Source organism: Hyaloscypha bicolor, assembly GCF_002865645.1.
Source record: "Hyaloscypha bicolor E unplaced genomic scaffold K444scaffold_44, whole genome shotgun sequence".
NCBI lineage: Eukaryota > Fungi > Ascomycota > Leotiomycetes > Helotiales > Hyaloscyphaceae > Hyaloscypha > Hyaloscypha bicolor.
In genome coordinates, this window is record NW_020194546.1 from 226,088 (window position 1) to 249,092 (window position 23,005).

Below are 23,005 nucleotides of genomic sequence, written 5' to 3' on the forward strand. Positions count from 1 at the left end.
GGAGAGTGTCCAAGTTGCCGTGGAACATTCTATGCAATGACCGAAGTCAAGTGAATCAATCGAGTGGCCGATAACTACAAGTGCTAAGAGATCAGCAAGTGAAACTTGGACAGGATGTTTTGTTTGGACGAAAGAAAGGGGTGCTAAAGCCAGCACTTGCTAATGAGAATGGGATGAGAACACATGAAGGGTATGGTAGAGCATATCGATGACCACAAGTAGGCAACATGCCTGAAGGGCAATGATGAAGAGTGAAGACGTGTTGCTTCACTTGAACTTGAACAATGGCAATCGTATGGTGAGGCACAATGAAGAAGGCTAGCACCTTAGGCGCAACTCAAACTCTTCTCAACTCGAGGAAGGCGCTACATCCGGGCTCTTTCCAGCTCAAAGTCAAATCGAAAGCATGATCTCATAGCGTGTTGAGACCAATAAACAAATGCGAACGGGCCACCTGAGCGCGTTGCAGCGATGAAAATGCAGAAGAGATGCAAAGATCAAAGGAATGCGCAAAAGGTCAGAGGAAAGCAGATTGTTTTTCGCAGCTTGCGAGTTCGAGTGATTGATTGATTGAGAGAGGCTTCTCTTGATGCCACCATGCAGTGGCGTTGTGTCGTTGATGACTTCTTCCACGGGAAGCTTTCGCTGTTGCTGTCACGATAGCCTCAGCGACGACAAGGCCGCAAGTCGCGACCAGACGAAAACGAAAGCTCAATGGGGATGAATTACTAACCTTTCCTTATATCCTCTGATCCATCGCATGCATGTCGATGCTGTTGTTGCGTTGTGGTGGGCGGAGATGAAAAGTACTGGTGGCAGGTTTTGAGAGGTAAGAAGGATGGAGAGAAAAGAGGAAAGGTGGACGAAGGGTCCTTTAAGTAGGCGTTGCGCTTCTGGCTCATAGGCTCGCCGGACATTGAGAGTTTGCTGGGAAGCAGGCTAGCAGGGCTGTGTGTTGAAAAAATGACGATGGCTTGGCGTGGTGTTGTCGTCAGCGACAGCGAACAGAGTGGTGCTCATGATGTTGAGAAGACCTGCGAAACAACACCATTTCTCGTCCCGCGGAACAAGAACGAGATGTGGATTATTGCCCGGCCATTTCTAAAAGCTATTAACGAAGAATAACTCGAATATTATACTCTTTACATTTGATTGGGATGAAAAGGGGTTGTTTACTTTCTACCGTTTTCAGCGCCTTCCTCACATCCCACGGCAGCACAGCAGAGGATGAACGCTGGGGCCGGACGAAATTTGCGGGCCATGCGCAATTATAGAGGAAACTGATAGATTGTGGTTGAAGAGGTTAATGATCTGTTGGCAGATTTCGACCGAGCCTTACCTGAAGATTCAGCACACTGATTTTCGGCCCTACGAGCATTGCCGCTAATCTTCCGTGCCAGTCTTCTCCAATCTAAATGCACCCACTTGAGCAATGGCAGCGTCGGTCCTGCTCGACCAGAAAAACCAATTGTGCCCGAGTTGGGAGACGTCAGCGGGAGGACCCGAGTGTGCCAGAACTCGGGAATGCATTCAAAAGAGCCGAGACCATATCGTGCATGTCACGGCTCGTTAGAGGGGACTGTTGGGTGTTTGTTTTGAGAATCGTGGTATATTGGCTAGAGCGATTGGCGGCACGGACTACCACATCAATGAGAAGTGTTGTACCGGGGGGGGGGGGGAGGAATCACGATTTTTGACTTCGAATTAATTACTTCTATTGGACATATACGTTTCTCATCATCATCCCGCCGTGATCAACCGGCCAATTTCCAGTACGGTCGATCATCTCAACTCCGATCCCAATGCAAAGTCCGTCTACCCGTTGAATCCACGTCCAGTTTAGCGCTTCTATCAAAGTAATCTCAGAACCCTTTCTTATCCTACGAATCCCTATGCTGTCGCCTTGTCCTGAAGTAGTCATAAGACATCGGATCCGCGTCCTCTTCATGCTGAGGCAAACCACCGTATCCTTGTGGGCCGCCGCCCAAGAAGCCAGGGGCTCTTCTCTCTAGACTTTGCTCTCTCGTTCGGTTTACCATTATAGGAGGAGAGGCGAGAGGCATATCTGCTGCGTCATGAACCAGTCCTATCTGGCTATCATTTCTGTGGCCATAAATCGGATTGTGGTGTCCGCCCACTCCAATATCGCCTTGCGCATCGTATGACACTGTCGAAGCACCTGTATAATCCCGCTTGGGGGTGGGGTGGTGCATGACAGGTGTTCCAGGTCTTGAATCAGAACCCCAAACAGAAGAGCTCCCAGGCGTATCAGTTCTGATAATATCTTCTGCTCTACCATAAATACCTCCGCTCCCACCATGTTCATCTCCAAACTCTTGTCGGCCTTTGTAATACTCGAAATCAAGACGATTCTCAGGCACGATCTCGAATCCAGGGACACCCAGTGCTGTTTTTGGTTGGCCTGGACGACCTTCTTGCATGAGATTCAATGCAAATGTATCTGAATATCCAGAAACAGATCCGGACTCACCAGAACCTGGAATGTTGCTATCTGTCAGACGGCCACCGTAAACAGATGCTAAAATGTTTTGTGCGCTGGCATGCACCATGGGAGTGATCAATGGTCGGTAAAGCGCAGGGTGACCAAATCGAGATGCGAGCCTGTCCCGCTTTCCATCGAAAATCTTGGTGCGGCTTGCCTCATGGTCTTTCATACCAGCCCTGGTCATATAATAGTGAATCTTGTCGTCGAAGGTAGTCTTGCAGTACCATTTGAAGGCGAGCATCAAAAATGGCAGCGGGATTACCGCATAGGCTTCCATGTGACCACCGTCTCCATGCACCCAAACGGCAAGAAACACTACTAGGTTTGACAAGATAGCCGCAAAGATCATTCTGTTGTAAAACATGCGCCAGAACATGCCGCCAGACTCGGTCTTCGTGATGAAGATGTAGAGGATTAAGTATTTCTTCAGATAAACGTCGAGCGCGAAATACAACGCGCAGGCTGGAAGGACCAAAGGCTGAAGAGTTGCATAGCACAGGGCAACAGTCGTGTAGAACAGAAAGTAATTATAGTAACTGGCGTAATCGAAAGCAGGCGGTGCCGTGAGCTCAATCATTTCCCGAGGAGTTGGATGGGACCATTTTCGAGCACAGAAACTGTACACCAAAGTCCATAATTGAGCCAAATCGATCGCAGCTCCCAGGTTTCTTTGAAGTAACCAAGTGATCCAGAAGGTTGAGATATCGCAAAGCGATATGAATAGGGACTCGGCAAAATCCGCAGATTTAATGGCAGCCCAAGCTTCCGTTCCGTTTGCTGTCTGTTTAATGACACTGGTGACAAATGTCCAGATGGTACTGAATACCGAGAACACAATCAAAAAGTTGAAGACAAAGAAGGTGTAGAGTTTGCCCGCCACATGACGCTCGCGGGCAGTCTTCGTTGTATCTCCAGCCCTGATCGCCAAACGTCGAAAAATAATTGGCAGAATCAGGTACACCAATGAAGTGAGAGCCGGAGAGAGAACACCTTGAACGATTGACCACCAGCTTGTGTGAGCAGCAAGTGAATCATTGAAACCATGCCAAACAAGACCAAGATTCGCCAAATTGACCAAGAAGATGGAGATCATAGCATTTGGCGCAATCCATACGAGAGTCAAGAGCGTAACCCAGAGGTTATTCACAATTCGCCTTGTCCGCCTCTGTGCCTTGCTGAGAGGCATGTTCTTCCAGATGATGTCGTTTGGCCTCGGAGCTAGCACGATGCTGGTGCCTTGGGGATGTTTCTTCTTCGCGGCAAATGCGATGCTATGAGCCTCCTCGATTTGCTCATAGCTCGCAAATCCATACGGCAAGGGGTTTCGCATATCGACCGTTGTGCGGACCTCTTTGATCTCTGTCTCTAACTCCTTTATGCGTTGTGTAAGGTATTCAATGGCATCCAACTTCTGGCCCTTTGGGTAGGAACCCCAATTTGGATCGTCTTTCGAAGGCTTGCATACTGGCCGGCGCGGTGGGAGATTATTGGGGTCCTTCAGATATTTCGCCAGGAATTTCTCGAGATCGCGAACAGTCTGATTGTGTTGTTCGATGAGCTCTGGCAACTCTTTGACGTTTCGAGCTATGGCTGTCCTCGAGAAGGACGATGTTGGCACAACTTCATCAATCAGTCTTCCGATACCCTCGTCAGATCGAGAGTCCTTGGGAATATCGTTTATCTGCCCAAATTAGCAGGCAATCCAGAACGGTGTCCATGGCATCTTACCATCAATGTTCGGGCATGCAGACTAGCTTTGTACTCTGGACTGTCGTAATACTGTCTTCGAAGTCTGAGTACTGCTCTGTAGTTCCACCATAAATATGCAGCCAAGATGATGTTAAACAGCCATGCGCATATCGCCATCCCCCAATTGGCAGATCCGAATGTATTGACAGGCGTGACCATGCTCACTGCATTCGATTGTGAGAACTTCTGACCCTTGGACAAGTTGACCGGTATTAAGATTCCACATCCCAGTACAGTTATCGCCAGGAACATATTCCGGCACATCCTCAAAACTCTCAGAAAGACCGTAGCGTCGAGTCCAATCAGATCCACCAAGTCTTGCTCCTTCGTTTTCAGAACCGGCCCCACCCACGCCAGCATTCCCTTTCCCATCGGTGGAGGGGCATGTTTCTCGTCTGCAATCTTTAATTTCGGTGAATACACGACGGAGTTGTAGGGTCTCAGAAGGGAGAATCCGAGGGCAAGGAGTAAGGTGAAGCCGATCGACGTGCCCAAACTTGCGAAGATGGAAGACTGGGAGAGCTAATTGTCGATTAGACATACTGTGGGTAAATATTACACAGAGACTGACCTGCGATCGATAGGGGTCTGCGAGAAGATCAAGCAGTTTGCCCGCACCGGACTTGCCCTGCTCCTGCCTCTTCACAAAATCGACTGTCGAGATGAAGAGATCCATGGTAAAATAAAATAAAAAGCGAGTGGCTATGACGGGCCAGAGGCCGGACAAGAAAAAGAAAGTTGTTCTGTTATCGAAGTCGAGGGTCTTTAGAGAGAAAAGGGGTCTCTCGTGAAGGGTATTGAGCCTGAAATGGTTCGTTTCTTCGTTGGGTTCTGTCGAAACCGGGTTTGTCTTCCCTTGATTAGATACGGGATTGTAGGGAACAAAGACCGGGGTTGCGAGGAATGTCACACGCTCCTGAACAATCTCGATAAACGGTGCGTTTTCAACAATGTAGATGTAAGAAGGGAAGAAGGAATTGGAAAAGAAGGAAGAGTAACGACAGACGGGAGGGGAAGAGAATTCCTAGGAGAGAGGCCCAGTTGCGCACAGCATAAAAGCCATGGGCTGTCCTTTTGCGGTGGGGTTATGACGGCGATGGATCGCCAGATCGAACTCCTGATAAAGTTTTTCCGGCCGCCCAGGTCGGCTTCCAGAACCACTGCTGATTGGCTGGGAATCACTAGGCGAGGACCGGGTTGAGATTAGTGGCTGCTATTTTCAGCGAGAACCGAGGACCCCTTAACGCCTGCAAAGAACGTTGCATTTTCATGCTGTTGGGTGTTGGGCTGTGGATGGCTGAAGACCCTGGATAAGTTGAGATGAGGCTCGTACTTCGTATACGCGGACTTCTCAAATATACGGCAACAGGTTGGGAATGATGTAGATGTGACCCTGAAAAATGCGTTTCAGCCGAGAAGACCCTTGCACTGGGCTTCCCGATTCGGAAGACTTTGTGGCTGTGAACAAGAAACCATTTGAGCGAACATGAAGGCGACGCGAGGAAACTTTACCTCACAATTAAGGGGCCGTTCACGAAGAGATGAAGTTTTGAATACTTGCACTGGCTTGATTGAAACCCTCCACGCCATCCACGAAGCAGCTCATGAAGCCACCTTGAACAGGTCACTCTCAAAAAGACAGCGAGTAAATGCACGAGCAACCGAGACGAGAAGGTAAGGAATTGGAGACTTGAGAGGGATGGTGGTGAGTTATATGAAAGAGGCAGGATGGAGTGAAGGAAGGAGACAAGGGGGTACCAGCCTTCATATGGCTCTGTGACCGGGAGGTTGCAGACTGCAGGAGTTCGCACGTGATTGTAAACCACTTAAATCGAGTTTTCTGAACTACATTTTGGTATCTTCATTCAGCTGCTGACAAATTTCACGTTCCTCTTACATCATGCCGACATTCCTCCCTCCTATGGTTATCAACTGGTCATGGCAGTACTTCAACGGCTCTACCACTTTCATGAACATATCTTCTCTCCACTTCTCATCGTTTCCTTCCACACCACTGCTTTCCGGGGTATGGTGGAGGCACCAAGTGATTGCATCAGCGTACTCCGGCCCAGCTTCTTCTACAACATCTCGGGACCATTGAATGGCAGCTGTGTAGTTGAATAATTGTAAAATTTGTTCGTCGTTGGTGTTGATATTTTGCCGTAGCTTGTGATCCTCGATCGCCGTCCCGAAACAAAGTTCCAGGAGCATGATGCCAAGATTTCGGATACTGTCTTGAAAGCTGTAGATATCGGCGCTTGTTGCAGTGTTGTTGCTAGGTTGTTGAAGGGACTTGGAAAGAGAGCGAGATATGTAAGGTTGATCAGAGCCGATTTTGGTGGGGTCTTCTGGGTCATATAGGAAGAGAACGTCCCGTTTGCTCCATTTCGACTTGAGCCATGGTGTCGGATGAAGTTGGACATGAGAGGAAGCGAGAATAAGCGCTATCTGGAAACGTTGCCGGCGTGAGAGGCTGATTGGAGAGAACTTGCTCAGAAAAGTGTCGAGTGTGGCATATTTCTGAGGTTCCTTGTTTGCGCAGCAAAGAGGTTCTACAATATATTGTCGGGCTTCGCCCCTCAAACAGCCATACGTTGGAAGATCTGAGGAGCATCCTGCAATTGTTGAGCACAAATTGGTAATTTTTGGGGTTTGAGGATCTTCGTTTTCAACCGGCGTGGGGTTGACAAAGGCTACTTTGGCCTTTGTTGGGGCCGTATTTGGTGCGAGGAGGGAAGTTGGGTTCGTTGTATGTTTAGGTATGATAGTTGTAGAGGGCCCTTTCGAATGTCGAAGTTTGTCCATAAATGACATCCTGGTTGATTTTGCAGAAGGTCTTGGAGATACAATCTAGGTAGTGAGCGAGTCAGTTTCGAGGCCAAACATCAAGGAGAATTGAATTGAAAGGTCGCTTCGTGATGGGCAGAAAACCGCCAATCATTTTCCACTTCCTAGGTCAAGTTGCATCCTGCCTTTCCGAATATTCCTTCCACTTCTCGTAAATTCGAGATGTATCCCTTCGAAAGGCTTGCAAGTTTCAGAACAGTCAAACACCCAGCTCTGAGTCGGCGAGTACCTTTGAACACTGAAAAGAAGAAGAAAAGAAGCTTACCATTTGTTGGGGAGTCTTGCTCGGCGTGAGAACATGGTTGACAACGGGGACTGGTGATTTGGCGTTTTCTGGGACAGGAATCTTTAGGACTTTTGGTATGGAGGTTTCTTCAAGGAGCCTTATGCTTGTGTCTTGCCACGCCCACGGCAATTGGGCTGATGATGGGGTTCCTTTCAAATGCGTTTTGAACCAAAACACTACTCGAAAATTGACCGTCGGCACAACCCGGTGTTGAAGCAGAAGGTTTGCATGGTGGAATGGCTGACATTTGCAAGACCACGCTTCAGTGAGAAGATTGAAAACAGCGTTTCCATGGTTCCAGAATTTCCACAAGGCCGAGCTCAATGCGGTTGAGACTCGAGCACGTCTCAGGCCAGCTAATCGGTCTGAAGAACCGAGGATATCGCGAAGCCGGGAGTTCTGGTCTCCAAAGTCATCAAAGAGTTGTTTCCTGACGTCTTTGTTGAAAGCTAGTCGTATCCTCTGCGAATGATACCCGATGTTCGATGTCACGTGTGCCATAATTGAGAGCTTTTCTACTCGCTAGGTATCGAGACACTATCAGCTCATTTTCCATCTTCAGGTCTTACGGCCGTCGACCATTGTCTCAGAGAAGAGTAGAATAATGGGAAACTCGGAGTCAACTTACGTATGCCCCCGTAATGCTGACGTGACTTTGGAAATGCGTCTTGTCAGTCCCAAGAGCCTCTTCCAGACTATGAATCGTCTCAAACATTGACTCCATTGTGTCCAAATAAGACAAGTAGGTCTTTGGCATTCGCTGCTGGAGCAGCTCCTCCAGCTTGGGGTCCTGCCATTCGGACCCGCCTGTTGGAAGTTAACATCGGCGACTTAACAGTATTAAGCACGCAATCTGGCCAACGGAGACATCTAGACATGGTTGAGGTTGAGGTCTCTTTCCAGCAAAGCATTTGCTCAACCACTCCGTGAGTTTCGAACCCCAGCCATGCTGGAGCAACGAAGATGAGAAATGTACCCAAAATAATGGATACAATCACCATTATCATCCTGCTTCTTCTGAACCCCCATCTCTCCGAGAATCGGCCTAAGTCTCGAGACTCATGCTTGTCTGATGTCTTCAAAATCGCCCATGAAATTGAGCCTACCTGGATTATTGAGAAGTTGTTGTAGCTTGTCCTCATCCACGATCAAGGGGAGCAGCAATTCCTCGAGGTTTTCTTCAAAGGCAACCTTGTGGTACTTCAGATTCCGCATGCATTTCTGGTATTCGCGCTTGATCTTCCACCAGCTTTCAAGTACTTCAGCACTCTCTCGGTAGTGCTCCAACCCCGAGATCATCAATGGGATTGCTGCCAGCACAAAGCCAGCAATTTCCTACGTAAAGTCAACAATGACCATGTCTCGTTGACTCGGACTTCGCTCGTGGAAAGTGGTGATGACTTTGGGTATCTCCAGCTCTGGAACTTGCTTTCGGGGACGTGCTGATGTCTGGAAAAGCGCAGGATGGAGAGATCCTTCTTAGAGATCATACTTACAACTCCGCTCATACTGCACCAAGCTCAGCGATAGATCACGGGCAACATTCCTGATTGACAAGAGGCTATAAATGAGAGGAGTCGTTCTGGTGAGGTCGAGTCCTCAGCCGCACCCGCCGTTGTGTGGGGCACTGGAGTTTGGACAGGGAAGCTGCAGAAGCGAGCACGGAATCGCCAGCCTCACCTGAAGCTGCACTTTATCTGTTCCGCTCCCATTCTTGGGTGGAGCTTCATTGTGATAGAAGAAGGTCTTTGCCTGCTCGAGCCATGTCGCAGCACCCTGAGGGCCATGTCTCCAATCGCTTCATGTGCAAAGAATTGTCTTGGCCTCTTCGAGGACCTGGTTGAGCTTCTTCGGCAGCCTGCTCACCAAGACGATTCCGGGATCTCCGACACGGAGATTACTGACGCCTTCGGACGATTCAAAATCTGGGCGGGAAACATTGGTGCTTTTCAGCAAATCGATTTGAAAAGTTCATTGGACTTTCGACTCAGAGACACTCCTAAGATCTCAACTCAGATCTTGGAGATTCTTGATGACCTAGCAGAGTCTTTGGAAGATGGTGAGTATTTCTCTTTTGGTGCCACCAGAAACCTATGGTCTAATTTTGAGCCGTAGCACGCTCCATTGCATCAGAATCGAGAGAGAATCGCAAAGGTGCTTCGTCAGCTCATGTAGAGGAGACGCAAGATGACACTGACGGCCCTCGAGTACAACCTGAAGAAGAGGAAGAGCTATCCGAGATTCGAGAAATCTTTGGGTCCATACAAGATGCCATCAACAATTTGTTTCGCTACTCAATAATCATTCGCAATAATACCAATCGTGACCGTTATGCGAAAGCGGCTGCTGCGGCGATAAGTTCCCCATTCAGCAACGAATTTGATATTCAACATGTCAGGCACAAATTTCCGGCTTTGCAATCAAAAGACCATGAGTGGTTGATCGAGCGATTGGGAAAAGCCAGTACTCAGAGAAGGCAATATCTACGCTACTGTCGTTCTCATCACGATAAGACATGGCAAGAGCCATCATCCAAAGTTGGTCCAGACATCATCCGGTCCAATGAGCAAAAGCCGCAGGCTTCGATGAGACTTATCCCCAGCTCTCGAAGCGATTTCTCAAAACCAACAAGCACCCTGGCGCCAACACAAGCATCTACCCTTTTCTTGAAAGCTGGTCAGGTTATCGAAGAGGAAGGAATCGAAGAATCGCAGTCTCAAACATCGTATACAACGTCGACCGATGGGGAAAGCAACTACTACGCACTACGGGTCATTCAGTTAGAAGATGTGTCTAAAGGACTAAGTCATTTTGAGTGTCCCTATTGCTGGCAGATTCAAACATGTCGGAACCAGAAGGCATGGAAGTACGTTATCTCAACCTCGAAGTGGTATGAATCTATACTGATCTTGTCAACCCCAGGAAGCATGTTCTATCGGATCTGAAGCCGTACGTCTGTACATTCGAGGACTGTGAACTGAAGCTCTTTTCCGATCGACAAACATGGTTCTCTCATGAACTGAAGGACCATCGAAAGGAGTGGAATTGCCACTTCTGTGCTCATTTCCCGTTTGACAAAGCAGCCGCATATCACGCTCATCTTACAAGTCATCATCCGCACGCTTTTACCGAGGACCAACTCCCTGCGCTCTTCGAGATGAGCCAAAAACCACTTCTTAAGCTCTCTCCAACAGGCTGTCCCTTTTGCGACGATTGGGAAGATCGTCTGAGAGCTATCAACTCGCATATTCCAGCGGAAGAAAGTCTAGTTGTCACACCGAGCCAATTTCAGCACCATGTCGGTGCTCATATGGTTCAGTTGGCACTATTTGCTATTCCAAGGGGTTACACCGAGGAGGGCGAGGCCGATTCTGCCAACGCTATACCACAAATTGGGTCTGACGACTCCTCGCTTGGGGATAATCCTCCAGATCTCGTGACCGCCGAGCAGTTCAGGAAATGTGAAGACATTTTAGATGAGCTCATTGAACTTGGCGGGTATTCCTATCATTACGAAGACATGCGCCAATTCCAATTCCCAACATTTTCTGCGTCGATTCCATATTTCGGCCGCACGGTCAGAGTGTCGCCGGTGGATTTTCCTCAGATATCACAAAAACTTCAGACTGGGGTTTACTCGGATATCAATGCCTTCTGTCTCGACCTCGTCTTATTCTTCGCCATAACTCGTCTCCGCAACATTGGAGTTCCTCAAGATCATCATGTTATTATGGCGTTTCATCGAAGTTGGAGGTCTCTGGAAGGGAATATCTGTCCGAGTGAAGCTTTTGGCCTTGAAAATCTTATCTATCAAATCGAATTGCAAATACAGTGGTCACTTTGGAGAGCAAATGAATTTCCCCCAGAGTTGGGCGCGGACACCAGGGAAGTCTGCAGGATTAGACTTCTGTTGAAGAGCGGTGGGACAGTCGAGAGGAGATTCTCCAAGTCAGCTGCCTTGGAAGAGGTCTATGCCTTCGTGGAATGTTACGAACTGATCAAGGATGGATCCCCTCTCCCGCAGGTCGATGAACCGATTGGATATACACCCGAGTACAATTTCAAGCTAGGAAGTATCATTGCACCAAAATATCATTTAGACCTTCAAATGGGCACAGTGGGAGATTTGTTAGGCAATTTCGCAGATTTGATGGTTGTTGGTCTTCAGAAGGGAGAAGAATCCCAGACGCTCTCCCGAATAAAGCGAAGATCTTTGTCACCTATAAGCGAGCAGACACCTCGAATCGACTCCACTACACCCATACCGAGGGATAACCAAGTTCCGACCTCGGGCAACGATGAGCTTGCCATGCCACAATCTCCTGGCGCCTCCTCTACCAGGAACAGCGGTTCCTATCCTGACCCAGGAGCCTCCACACTGCCCTGCATTGAAATTACTAATGATGAGCTTGCCTCCATCGGCAACCTCAAAGGGGAAAGTATCGATCCAAAAATTGGGACTCTAACAGTCCTTGTCCATTTTGCAAGGAATTTACAACCTGGATACCGAGATTCATATTGTAGAGTGTTGCTGGGTGCTGCTTGTAGAGTGACTAAAAAAGATTCTCTTGCCGGTGGAACGCCTTTCTGGTACTGTATACTCTTGGTTCTGATGAATTTGGAGTACTCGGATTGCTCTAACATAACATAGGGATGAAGCATTCCACTTCTCTGGGAGCACTGGTTCGTGGAACTTGATGGGTCAGAACTTGGAAGTCCATGTCCTCAACGGAGATGGAACTCTGATCGGCAACACCCCAACAATCGATTTACGGACTATTGGGGAAAATATCCAGGAGCGTTGGCACAAATTGTATCGCGCCAACCAAATTGCAGGAGAAATCAGGCTAGGCTTGATGTTCTTGAAGGACGTGCAACAAACATCCGACTCCCCAACCGGGCACATTGATTCAGAGGAAATGGCGATAGGCAATCTCGATGGACTTGAGCGGATGATAAAGCAGGTTGAAACTAAAGAATTCTGGGAGCCAGAAAAAGGAGTGAAAAGTTGTCCTTCGTGTGGAGATTCGTTCTCTGGGTCTCGACGAAAACAACATTGCAGGACATGTGGGCATATTTTTGATTTCAAATGCTTGACCGAGTTTGAGGGCCGGAGAATCAGCATTGAGGAAAGGCTGCTAGTATGCAAGAATTGTCTTGATATTATTGAAGGTTCTCTGAACCGGGTTTCTGGCTCCCGGGTTTTCTCGCCAATTTTATCTGGAGAACGAGGTGGTTCAATCCCTACAAACCCCGAATCTGAAGCCGGTCCTTCCAAGCAACCAGAACCCGAAGAACAGCTACCGATTCCAATTTACGCCAAAATACCGCGGTATTGTTTTGCGGAAGACAAATATTCGTTTGTGGTAGAAGTTAAATTCGAGGATGGACGGCGACACTGGGAACTGTCTCGCTATTACGAGGACTTCTATGATTTCCAAATAGCTCTTTTGACTACATTCCCCGTAGAAGCTGGCAGTACAGGAACAGAGAAAAGGACTTTGCCATATATGCCTGGGCCCGTCAACTACGTTACCGATGCGATCACTGAGCGAAGAATGCATGATCTGGAGAAATATGTTAAGGCACTTCTCTCACAGCCATCTCATATCTCGAGGTCAACTATAGTGAGGCAATTTTTCGCGCCCCGCGAAGGCGATAATGAGATAGACCGTAATAGTGTGAATGAGGAGCCATCTGGTGGATGGGACATGGGCACAGTACTTTCGTGGCTGCGTAGTCACCAATTCCCGACACATTTGGAAAATGCCTTCCTGGCCAATGGCCTCTATGGTTCTGCGTTTCTCCAACTTGGGAACTACGTGCGGAAAGGTGCCATTGACCCGCTGCATATTACGTCGAGAAGTGCTCCCATTGGCTCATCCGAGGGACATGCTCAGGATGATGAAAGGCTGCGGCTCATGATTCGAGAGATACTGAGGAAAGGTTACTCGACCACGGCCAACCCCATACCCCCTGCTGAATGTGCAGTAATTCAAAACTATACCCAATCCACTTCTTATGAGGTAGATTTGATTAAGGGTGAAGTAGTCACGGTTGTGGAGAAAGGGGATCTTGGTAAGAGAATGACACCTAAACATTGGCAGGAAAGCTTCTAATGCTTTGGACTTAGGATGGTGGCGAGTGCAGACAGCCGTTGCAGAGGGCTGGGCTCCTGAAGCAAACCTCGTCGAAGGACTACTATTGGACCAACCGTTTCACAAAAGTTTACCTGCGCCCTCGCCACTATCGAAAAATTTGGAAGGCAGCTCCGCTCACGAACAAACAGCTGATGATTCGGTGCAGCGATCGAACTTGAAACAATGCGTTTCATACACCGACGATGGATCAAGCGGACTTAGCATGGTAGCGGGGATGGACAAGGAAAACCTTGAGAGCTCTTTTGCAAAAGGGAGTCTTGAAGAGGAGAGACAAACGGCTGAACATCCACAACTTGAAGTTCAAAGAACAATACAGGAGCACCGCCGAGCAACTGAGAGCTATCAACCATCTGAAGATGCCAATTCTCCAGAGAGAAATGCTCGGTATCCGATTGGGGACCTACTTAAGGACTTCACTCTCGCTCTCACTAAGGACAAACGAAGCAGACTTCCCCCGGGCTTCATGCCCCAATTAAAGAATCAGATGGAAAGAGTTATTTCTGGGAAGGAAATGCTTGACGGATACAGTGATGTCTTCATTAGACGTTCATTCGCTGAAGCATATACGACCTTCACCGAGCGAGCGTTTCGCAGACAAATAGACAAGGATCGACGTGCAGACGATCTTATTCTGATATTCTGTTCCCAAGCAACTGAGGCATTGCAGAGGGACAACGCACCCCGCTTCTCCTCCTTGGAATTGCTAGTCGATCGTCATGTTGCAATGTTTGTCAAGGTAATCTGCAGTACCTTGATAGGCTATGGAAATGACAACTTACGAGAGCTCATGGAACAACTGATGACCTTGGAGTCGAAATTGCTTGCAAACGACCAGTTTAGATTGCTTACAAATGACCAAGAAAAATTTGCCGGTTCAGGGAAAGGGGTAGGAGTATCACGTATTCCATCCTCAGCCGATGGTTCGTCCGGTTCCACACTGACTCCTCATCATCCTAAAGCTAAAATTTCTTGCCTTTAGATTTCCAACGACGCCACTTTGGTCGCGCCGCCTCTCACGGGGAAGAGCCACAAGCTAATTTTTCAGAGCAGCAGACGAATGAGTACCAACCAGCAGATCCGCCATTATTTTCTGCAACGGATACGACCGCGCGAACTGGGGAAAACGAATTGAGCAAATCAAGCGTGGCGAAAGGGAAAGCCAATGTAAACAGTGGAGGCCTTTTAGCATCGCGGAATCTGGCCGACCTGAGACCAATAGCAGCTGGTTTGAAAGAGGTGCAAGTTGCTGGGAACAAATTCCTTTTAACGATGGAAGGGAATGAAGGTGACCTGCTCAAGCAGGCTAGACAAGCAGCGATGTCAAGAGAAGACAATGAGAACAACGACGAATCCCATATCTCCCGCTCTGGGGATACCTCAGCCTGACGAATCAAACAAGCGCTTACTCGGCATAACCGGCAGTTATTTCGAATAGATTAGTTCCACGTCCGAATTCTAGTCACTTTGAAAGTTGTGCCTTAGGGACCTAGGTTTTGACACTTATGAGGGGCGATGAGGAGTGTTCGAAAACAATTGAGTGGCAGTGCCGAGCAAATGAGAATGAGAATTATAATCGCCAGGAAGAGCCATACGCCGCCCACACTACAGACGAGAAATACATCCCACAAAAAAAAACGCCGCGAGAAGTCAAGGGGTGCCGTCACGCTGGAGCAAGTGGGATGAAAATGACGGGAGATCTCTTTAAGTTTACCGTTTAGACGTAGAAGGTGAGTTCGTCAAAAGGTGAATCTACCCAAGGAATCTTACAAACACGAAAAAGGCCAGTTCGAGCACCATAATACCGATATGACAACCCAGCCGACGAACCAGAACCCCGAACTTCGATTTGAGAGGCTGAGAAAGCAACACGTGGCGAACGGTCCTAGCTTAGTGGTGACAGGGTCCCACGGGTATATATCGAAGGGACAGGTGTGTAGTAATGGAAGCCGCTACTAAGATATGCTCCAGGAAAAGGACCCACCGTTCAAAGATTCTACTAGCCGGATACCCCGGGAAGAAGCGAGAGGGGTTACTCGATATGACACAGCGTTTCAACACTCCTTAGAAAGAAGGGCAGAAGGGCTTTGTGTGGGATTTTGCATGTTCAATGAATCTACACATACCAACTGCGGCATGAATGATGAGCCGTAAAGAGTGCGAAATGGTACCAACGATTTTCCCGAGAAAATCGTTTTCGAGAAATCAAACACTAGCATGGAAATTAAGCTCACTTATTATGATCAGCAAAGGCCTGGGTTTAGCTACAGACTCTAGAATCTATGCACAATGTATCCAGCATCTCCCATCCAAAGATGCCACATCTAGATTTCTTTATATGCCACCTCCATGCCTGATCCAGTACAAGCGCTCAGCCATCCAGCAAATGCAAAAGTAAGTGCTTCGAAAGTGAACTCTTACAACAAGACTCCATAAAATGCAAAGACCCATGCACCACCATCCAATATAAAACGAAAGTAGTACATCGTCTCCTCTTTTCTTAAACTTTCCACATTTAGAGTGAGCATGAGCATCTGAAGATTTTGTTTGAGCAAGGAAAGGGTAAGGATGAATAAGTCTATTCATCCTTATCCAGTTCGTAGAACAGAAGATACACCTCCCGCTGCATAGCAAGCACCTCACTCGTCTTCGCCTCCTTAGCCTTCTCATCGCTAATCCGCCACCATCGATTGCTCTGTTTCTTCTTCTTCAGAGCAGGCTTTAGCTCCTTTGGCGCACCGTTCGTCTCAGAGGTAACATTTGCTGTTCCGTTTTCTTCGGCTACTGGCGGAGAAGACGTTGAAGCCTTGGATCTCGAGATGCTGGGGACTTTCGACAGGCTCGAACGTGCGGAGCGCGCGATGGAGCGGATGCTGCTCGTTTCTGAATCTCGAGGTGCTGAGGTTGGACCGAGGTTCTTAGCTGTTGTGTCGCTGGAGGTCGATCCTGAGGCTACTGGTGATAGGGCGTTGCCGTTGAGGTGTGTGTGGCCGTTCGTGTAGGGTAGTGAGGGGGAGGATGATGCTGCGGAGGCGGGTGAGAGGAGCTCAGGTGTTGAAGACAACGTGCTGGTGTCTCCGGATACTTCGCCGAATCTTTGAACCGGTTCTACTTGTGGTGTTGAGATATGTGAGGATATTGGAGTTGAGGGTTTGCTATATACAGCAGACTTTTTGAACGCGTTGTGTACAGGGAAGTGTTGTGGGATGGCTTGGCGCCGGAAGGTCTCGTAGTGTCCTGATTGATGGCTGCCTTTGTGACAGACGATGCTGGAGAGTCTGTACGTTCTTCGATTTGTAAGACCTCCCAAGCATAGCTTTTCCTCAAATGAGACTTTGGACGAGTTTTTCATTGTGGACTTCCCAAGTTCGTGTATTGATCTTGAGAGATGAATGGCGATAGCCTTTGGAAACTCGGAAATCTGGACATGTTTGGCGATTTTTCGTTTGGGTGCAAACTTCCTGTCTGGCAACTCTACCTCCAGGAGCTGCTCCTCTGGATCCGTCTCGATTGCAAGTTTTATCCTGTCGATTGCCTTTTGAGTCTTTGCTTTGAACTTCTCCGAGTTTGATTTGGCCATCTCTTGCTCAAAGGTATATATAGCGTGCTGTAACCGGCATTTCTCGCATTTAAAGTCCTCGATATATTCCGTCTTGAACATTTGGTCGAATATCGAGCTCAGAGTAGAATTATATTCAGGAACACTCAAAGTTAAGGTGCAAAAGGTCGACTTGGTGGAGTTTGGCTTGAATCCGCATGTCAAGCACTCGATTTGAGATTCTGAAACACCTTCCAATGGAAACCCCTCTTCTTTGGGGTAGGCACTTTCGGGATTCAACGATTCCTCATCCTCGAGGGAAAGCCCAATCAGTTGTTGATCTGCGGATACTTGCTCTGAGGGGCTGTTCGTACCCGTGGCATCTGGGCTCGTACCGTTCGGGCTCCCACCATTCATACTTGTGCCATTCGGTATCTTCCTCGCATTCTTCCTCGCTCGATGTCCGGCATGATACTCATCGCATAACCGCTCAGCCACCACCTGCAGGAATTCCTGCGCATCCTGCTGCTGCCGGCTTATTCTCTGCTTGAACGCCGCCTCTAGAACTTGCACAAACGGGGCCGCGGATATGGACTTCCTTTGTATAGGACGCTCGTTCAGTTTATCCAATACCTCCTTCAATCCCTGAGTGACCATCCCGGCTTGCAGACCCTCAACCTTCCATGGTGGCATGTTCCTCCTTGCGGGGTCCATCACAAGCTGTGAATACACTTCGGGCCCATCGAGCTTCCTCCTATGTGTCTCCCGGATAAGATATACTCGTAGATCCCCCAACCCAGCCAGCGCCTGGAGTACCGAGTTGATGAAGCAGTCGTTCGCAGGATTTACGAGCCCAACCACATTTTTCTTCCGAGTACTGGCGTTTGCCGAGTCGTGATCGTGAGGATATGATGGGGCAAAGACCCAGACAGCAACTATTAATCCCAATGATGCCCCCAATAGGTAACCCGTGGCAGTCGGCCTCTCGGGCATCTCGGCGGTTCTTCAGGCAGGACGAGAGTCGCAGAGATGGCAGATTATCGCAACATGGCCAGAGAAAGGGATATCGTGTGCCGCAGTTAGAGGACTCCTGGTGCTTTCAATGTCCCTTCTGCCAGCAATTTCGCATTTCAGGGCCTGCCAGGCTTGCGTGAAATGGTTCCCGCAGCTAGAACTGATGAAGTCGTTACGAGACGAGCGTGGGGTGTAGTGTATGCGCGTAAGCCGGAAACGCTTGGTGTTCCTCCTCCTCTGGGCTCAAAAGTGGGCGGGTATCCATAAGGCCAACACGGAATGACATGAATTAATCAAATCATCTCTGAGCATAAAGTATCCCAAGCATTGGTTTGCTACTTAGACTTCAGACACTCCACACAAGGCCTTTGCTGTTAACACTCGTCGGCCTCGGCAAGGGGAAATGCCGACCTTCACTACGGGCACGGCATCGTGTCTGTAACAAGTATTTCCCCAAGACACCTCAAGTTGATTCTTGTAGATTGAGGCACAACATCTTGGGCGATATCCTCCCAATGGCATCACCATTGGTGTCCAAATATCCACAATGCCTATCCTACATCCGTCGCATGACAGGCAGCTTAAGAGACGTCTTCCAAGTCCCCAGCCATCAGCAAACCCGGGGAAAGAAGAGGCTTGTTAAAGTCTCAACCGTAAAGGTTCACCTTCTTCAGAATGTGCCTGGCTATGGTCGGAGAGGTAGGCAACTGTGCCAAGGCCACTGCCCAAGACTGCGCAATACTAATCTGCGGACAGGAGCTGTGATTCCAGTGACGACTGGGATGATGAGGAATATTTGGTACCCGAAGAAGATGGCAGAGTACGTGACAAACGACAAACTTCAGCAGCTTGGGGTGAAGAAGGATACGACAATAGAGAGAGACTCCACATTCAGAAGCAATACGGAACGAAAGTTGGATAAGGAGAAAGAGAAGTATGAAAGGACAGTTGCAGCAGCAGAATCGGCAGTGGCTTCAATTGAGCCAGAATCTTCGATCCCAATAGAGCTCGGCTTGCTGAGTGTGAGACTACCCACCTTTATTCCAGACTCCTAGATTGAGTACTAACTTTTGCATAGCCTGAGCGCTCAATGACTATTCTGGAAAATCTGGTGCCTCCCAACCTGGATTTCTACAGGGTCCCGGTAACTCCTTCCGAAGCTCCCCAAAAAAGAGTTTCGCCATCTGTACGGTTCAACTCAGTCATATCTGCAGCTGCAGCAGAAGTCAAGGAAGCACAAAAGCCAGAAGTTACGGGCATATACGGCTCGGTGACCACTACGGATATCGCTGCCAACCTCAAAGCTATATTAGCAGAGGACGAGGATGGAGTGCGCGTGGTTCTTTCGCCTGAAGATATCACCTTTGTGGAGGAAACCAGCCGGAAAAATGGCGTCAAGCGATTGGGAATATTTGATATTGAGATAAGGCTCGATGATGCACCCGATGCTATTAGAAGGACTATTCGAGTCAATGCTCAAGACTGATCACGAGGGCCGTGTGTACAAAATATTTTAGAGTCGACAATGTAATATCACGAGAGTGTCCGTCATAGGTCCTCCCGGATACGGTGTGAATAATACAGAGCGAAGAATCAAGGTTCGGGTAAGTTATTGTTTGAATATGTATGTTATTTGGAGGCGACTGTTGACTGTACGGACTATCCCCAGTTCTACCTTTACTGGATTGGGTCCCGGATTCATGAAGGTGCATATTATGCTTACAGGATGTTGCTACAGAGGCAAGCTGATTTGAAATAATGGCACGATTCTGGCCAATCGGGCAAGCTACAGATCCAAAAATTATCAGTTCGATTACCATCGGCACTCCAGTTTATTGTCTGGACTATGATGTTTTTTTTTTTTTTGAAGAATCGGTACTTACAACCTCTGGGCCGAAATATTTAGTCTCGACGCCTGGGCAAACTCGGAAATGAAGGAGCAAGGACGTCCAAGCTGATCACGAGTCACAATCATGAGGGAAGCAATATCCATTTTCTGGACTGACGCTTATGTTGGTGGTTCGATCCAATACCATTGCTGCGATTCGGCGGGAGAACTGGCCCTGAAATCCAACGTGCCAGACGTGGGTCTTGAAATCTTCAGAGCTTATTGCAACATCTTGGACAGACTCATACACTCCTGAGCGGGTCGATAAACTTTGAAGATACCTACACTTGACTTGACGCAGAGTCACCCAGGACGTCTAAATACCTCACTGGGCAACTTTCAGCAAGCAACAAATTCTTCCAGCACTCTGATGGGGGCAGGTCTTCAATCACTTCAACAAAAATTTCACAGCACCCCCACGTGACTTATATAGCGCAGCAAAATCCGAGATCGGTTGAGGTGGGGGTGACGCTCTGCAGCCAGAGACTGAGTGCTGCAGCAGCCAGTATGTTCTGTCATCTCTCATCCTTGAGAAGGCGATCTGCTGCTATAGTGAAGTTGAGTTGAGTGAATGCTCAGCATGAGTTCACTACACATACGTCTAGATTTACATCCATGCGGAAGCAGTGAGCTTGCCCTTCCCTTGCCCACGAGAATGCCCGATTACCGCGGGAGCTTATCGGCACGACGACCCCGCCAAACCGCCTCAGCACTTTTGCTCCCGCACATCCATCACACCCTCACCCTCCCATTCCTTTGGACAAATCTCGCACGATAGCAGAAATACTGGCACATCCAATTGTAAGTTCGCAGCTCTGGTTACTTGCACATTTTTTCCTGCAGCTCTTGGTGGAGGAAAAAGCAACTGGGCGAATGATGCAGGCTCGCAGGGAAAAAAAAACTTCCCCCACCTCCAGCCCACCACCTTAACTTTAGCGTCTTCCGGTCCCTTCAATAACATATCGATCTCGAAAACCTTCTTAGTCTTCTACACGCAACTGATCTCTTTGCTTTCACAGAAATCTACGGACCTACTTCATATAACTCGAAACAACAATCATGGGTGTCAAGGACGTTCTCTCTCGCAAGACCGGTGTCATTGTCGGTGACGATGTGCTGAAGCTCTTCAACTACGCACAGGAACACAAGTTCGCCATCCCCGCCGTTGTAAGTGATTAGCTTCTGGAGACAGTCAATTGGCAGACGCTTACAAAGATCAGAACGTTACCTCTTCCTCCACCGTCGTTGCTACCCTCGAAGCTGCCCGTGATGCCGGTGCACCTATTATCCTCCAAATGTCCCAAGGCGGTGCCGCATACTTCGCAGGAAAGGTACATAAAATATCTCGCGTGGTGAGAAATCGATTCCTGACGTGTCAATAGGGTGTCGACAATAAGAACCAGGAGGCTTCGATTGCCGGTGCAATTGCTGGTGCCAACTACATCCGCTCAGTCGCCCCCGCCTACGGTATCCCTGTTGTCCTGCACACCGACCATTGCGCCAAGAAGCTTTTGCCGTGGTTGGATGGCATGCTTGATGCGGACGAGAAGTATTTCAAGGAGCACGGCGAGCCTCTCTTCTCCAGCCACATGATCGATCTCAGCGAGGAGGCTGTCGACGAGAATATTAGCACTACTGCCAAGTACCTGAAGCGCGCTGCCCCAATGAAGCAATGGCTCGAGATGGTAAGCTTACGTATCTAAAACATTTATGTTGTTGGTAACTTCTGACGTTGCATTGCAGGAGATCGGTATCACCGGTGGTGAGGAGGATGGAGTTAACAACGAGGATGTTGACAACAACTCCCTTTATACCCAACCCGAGGATATCCTGGCTATCTACAAGGCCTTGTCTCCTATCTCGCCATTCTTCTCTATTGCTGCTGGTTTCGGAAATGTCCACGGTGTTTACAAGCCTGGAAATGTCAAGCTTCACCCTGAGCTCCTTGGCAAGCACCAAAAGTACGTCAAGGATGCCATTGGAGCCAAGGAGGACAAGCCAGTTTTCTTGGTCTTCCACGGAGGATCTGGATCATCGAAGCAAGAGTACCTGACGGCCATCAGTTATGGTGTTGTCAAGGTTAACCTCGATACCGACTTACAATACGCTTACCTGACGGGTATCCGTGACTACGTTCTCAAGAAGAAGGACTACATCATGTCTCAAATTGGCAACCCAGATGGCGAGGATAAGCCAAACAAGAAGTACTTCGATCCTCGTGTCTGGGTTCGTGAAGGTGAGAAGACCATGTCCGCGCGTGTTACTGAGGGTCTTAAGGACTTCAACACTGCTGGACAATTGTAAACGGCCTGCGATCGCTCCACTGTTCCGTGATTTGATTGTTTCTTTTGGTGCTGTTACATCGGGATGGGTTGGTAGGGAGAGTGAGATACGTACATAGCCTAGGATGACACAGGTTAGACGAATGCAATCCAAAATTGTAACGACTGAAGACGATTTCGAAGTTTGAAGTTGGCCCAAATTTCCTAGACCTCGCTGGGACTTCCAGCTGATGTGCGACAATTTCTGAACGTCGACCGTTCTAGATGAAGTGAAGTGTCAATGTGGATCCAGAATTGCTAGTTCCATACGCGGTAGGTGTAACCGTGTGACTGAGCCAGTGAACCTCAATTAGCTAACCTCCCTCTCATGATCAGGGCACATTATATAGAGGCTACCTCGGTACCACAGCAAATTATTACTATCCGTTAAAGTTCTGGGTAAGACTTTACATCTTCTCCCCCCTTCCCCTTTTGACCCTAAGCGAGCCCTAAGAGACTCTTTGACTACCTGTAACCCGAGCCAGCTCCGGAAAATGCTCGACAACAGGGGATTAAACTCGCAGAGTCGCCCCTCGTATTCGTGTGGTATCTCTAGGAATTTTCTGTCCTGTTTCATAAGTATCCAATGTGACCAATGTGCCCCAAATCCGTATTGTGCGGCTCACGTGCAACGCTTCACCCTCCCAGGCACAACTCAACAGGGGTTTGAAGCAACGCGATTCGCAGCGATGACGTCC

At 48.5% G+C, this 23,005-nt stretch overlaps 7 protein-coding genes across 7 annotated transcripts; 4 read left to right on the forward strand and 3 right to left on the reverse strand.

The window, feature by feature from the left end:
- Positions 1–1,880: 1,880 nt before the first annotated feature.
- Positions 1,881–4,931, reverse strand: K444DRAFT_641118 (DUF221-domain-containing protein; the record flags this gene model as incomplete). Its single annotated transcript, XM_024884576.1, has 3 exons — positions 1,881–4,187; positions 4,235–4,777; positions 4,827–4,931. The coding sequence occupies 3 exons, from the start codon at positions 4,929–4,931 to the stop codon at positions 1,881–1,883; spliced, it is 2,955 nt and encodes a 984-aa protein (XP_024740934.1).
- A 1,102-nt stretch (positions 4,932–6,033) lies between these two features.
- Positions 6,034–8,965, reverse strand: K444DRAFT_660713 (uncharacterized protein). Its single transcript, XM_024886501.1, has 5 exons — positions 8,885–8,965; positions 8,495–8,723; positions 8,017–8,195; positions 7,368–7,910; positions 6,034–7,105 (listed from the first exon to the last, which is right to left on the reverse strand). The coding sequence occupies exons 1-5, from the start codon at positions 8,894–8,896 to the stop codon at positions 6,149–6,151; spliced, it is 1,920 nt and encodes a 639-aa protein (XP_024740935.1). The 5' UTR covers positions 8,897–8,965; the 3' UTR covers positions 6,034–6,148.
- Positions 8,966–9,074: 109 nt separating this feature from the next.
- K444DRAFT_312979 (uncharacterized protein) lies at positions 9,075–12,387 on the forward strand. Its single transcript, XM_024871822.1, has 4 exons — positions 9,075–9,447; positions 9,504–10,254; positions 10,311–11,962; positions 12,040–12,387. The coding sequence occupies exons 1-4, from the start codon at positions 9,174–9,176 to the stop codon at positions 12,084–12,086; spliced, it is 2,724 nt and encodes a 907-aa protein (XP_024740936.1). The 5' UTR covers positions 9,075–9,173; the 3' UTR covers positions 12,087–12,387.
- Positions 12,388–13,498: 1,111 nt separating this feature from the next.
- K444DRAFT_312879 (uncharacterized protein) lies at positions 13,499–14,831 on the forward strand. Its single transcript, XM_024871821.1, has 2 exons — positions 13,499–14,469; positions 14,600–14,831. Exons 1-2 carry the CDS (start codon positions 13,752–13,754, stop codon positions 14,608–14,610), a joined length of 729 nt encoding a protein of 242 aa, XP_024740937.1. The 5' UTR covers positions 13,499–13,751; the 3' UTR covers positions 14,611–14,831.
- Positions 14,832–16,124: 1,293 nt separating this feature from the next.
- Positions 16,125–18,077, reverse strand: K444DRAFT_521885 (cysteine proteinase; the record flags this gene model as incomplete). The annotated part of the gene is made up of 1 exon (XM_024874160.1): positions 16,125–18,077. The coding sequence occupies one exon, from the start codon at positions 18,075–18,077 to the stop codon at positions 16,125–16,127; it is 1,953 nt and encodes a 650-aa protein (XP_024740938.1).
- A 536-nt stretch (positions 18,078–18,613) lies between these two features.
- Positions 18,614–19,584, forward strand: K444DRAFT_521651 (uncharacterized protein; the record flags this gene model as incomplete). Its single annotated transcript, XM_024874138.1, has 3 exons — positions 18,614–18,797; positions 18,855–19,120; positions 19,177–19,584. 3 exons carry the CDS (start codon positions 18,614–18,616, stop codon positions 19,582–19,584), a joined length of 858 nt encoding a protein of 285 aa, XP_024740939.1.
- A 1,421-nt stretch (positions 19,585–21,005) lies between these two features.
- Positions 21,006–22,431, forward strand: K444DRAFT_609362 (putative fructose-bisphosphate aldolase 1). Its single transcript, XM_024879560.1, has 4 exons — positions 21,006–21,153; positions 21,207–21,317; positions 21,369–21,671; positions 21,730–22,431. Exons 1-4 carry the CDS (start codon positions 21,046–21,048, stop codon positions 22,288–22,290), a joined length of 1,083 nt encoding a protein of 360 aa, XP_024740940.1. The 5' UTR covers positions 21,006–21,045; the 3' UTR covers positions 22,291–22,431.
- Positions 22,432–23,005: the final 574 nt, after the last annotated feature.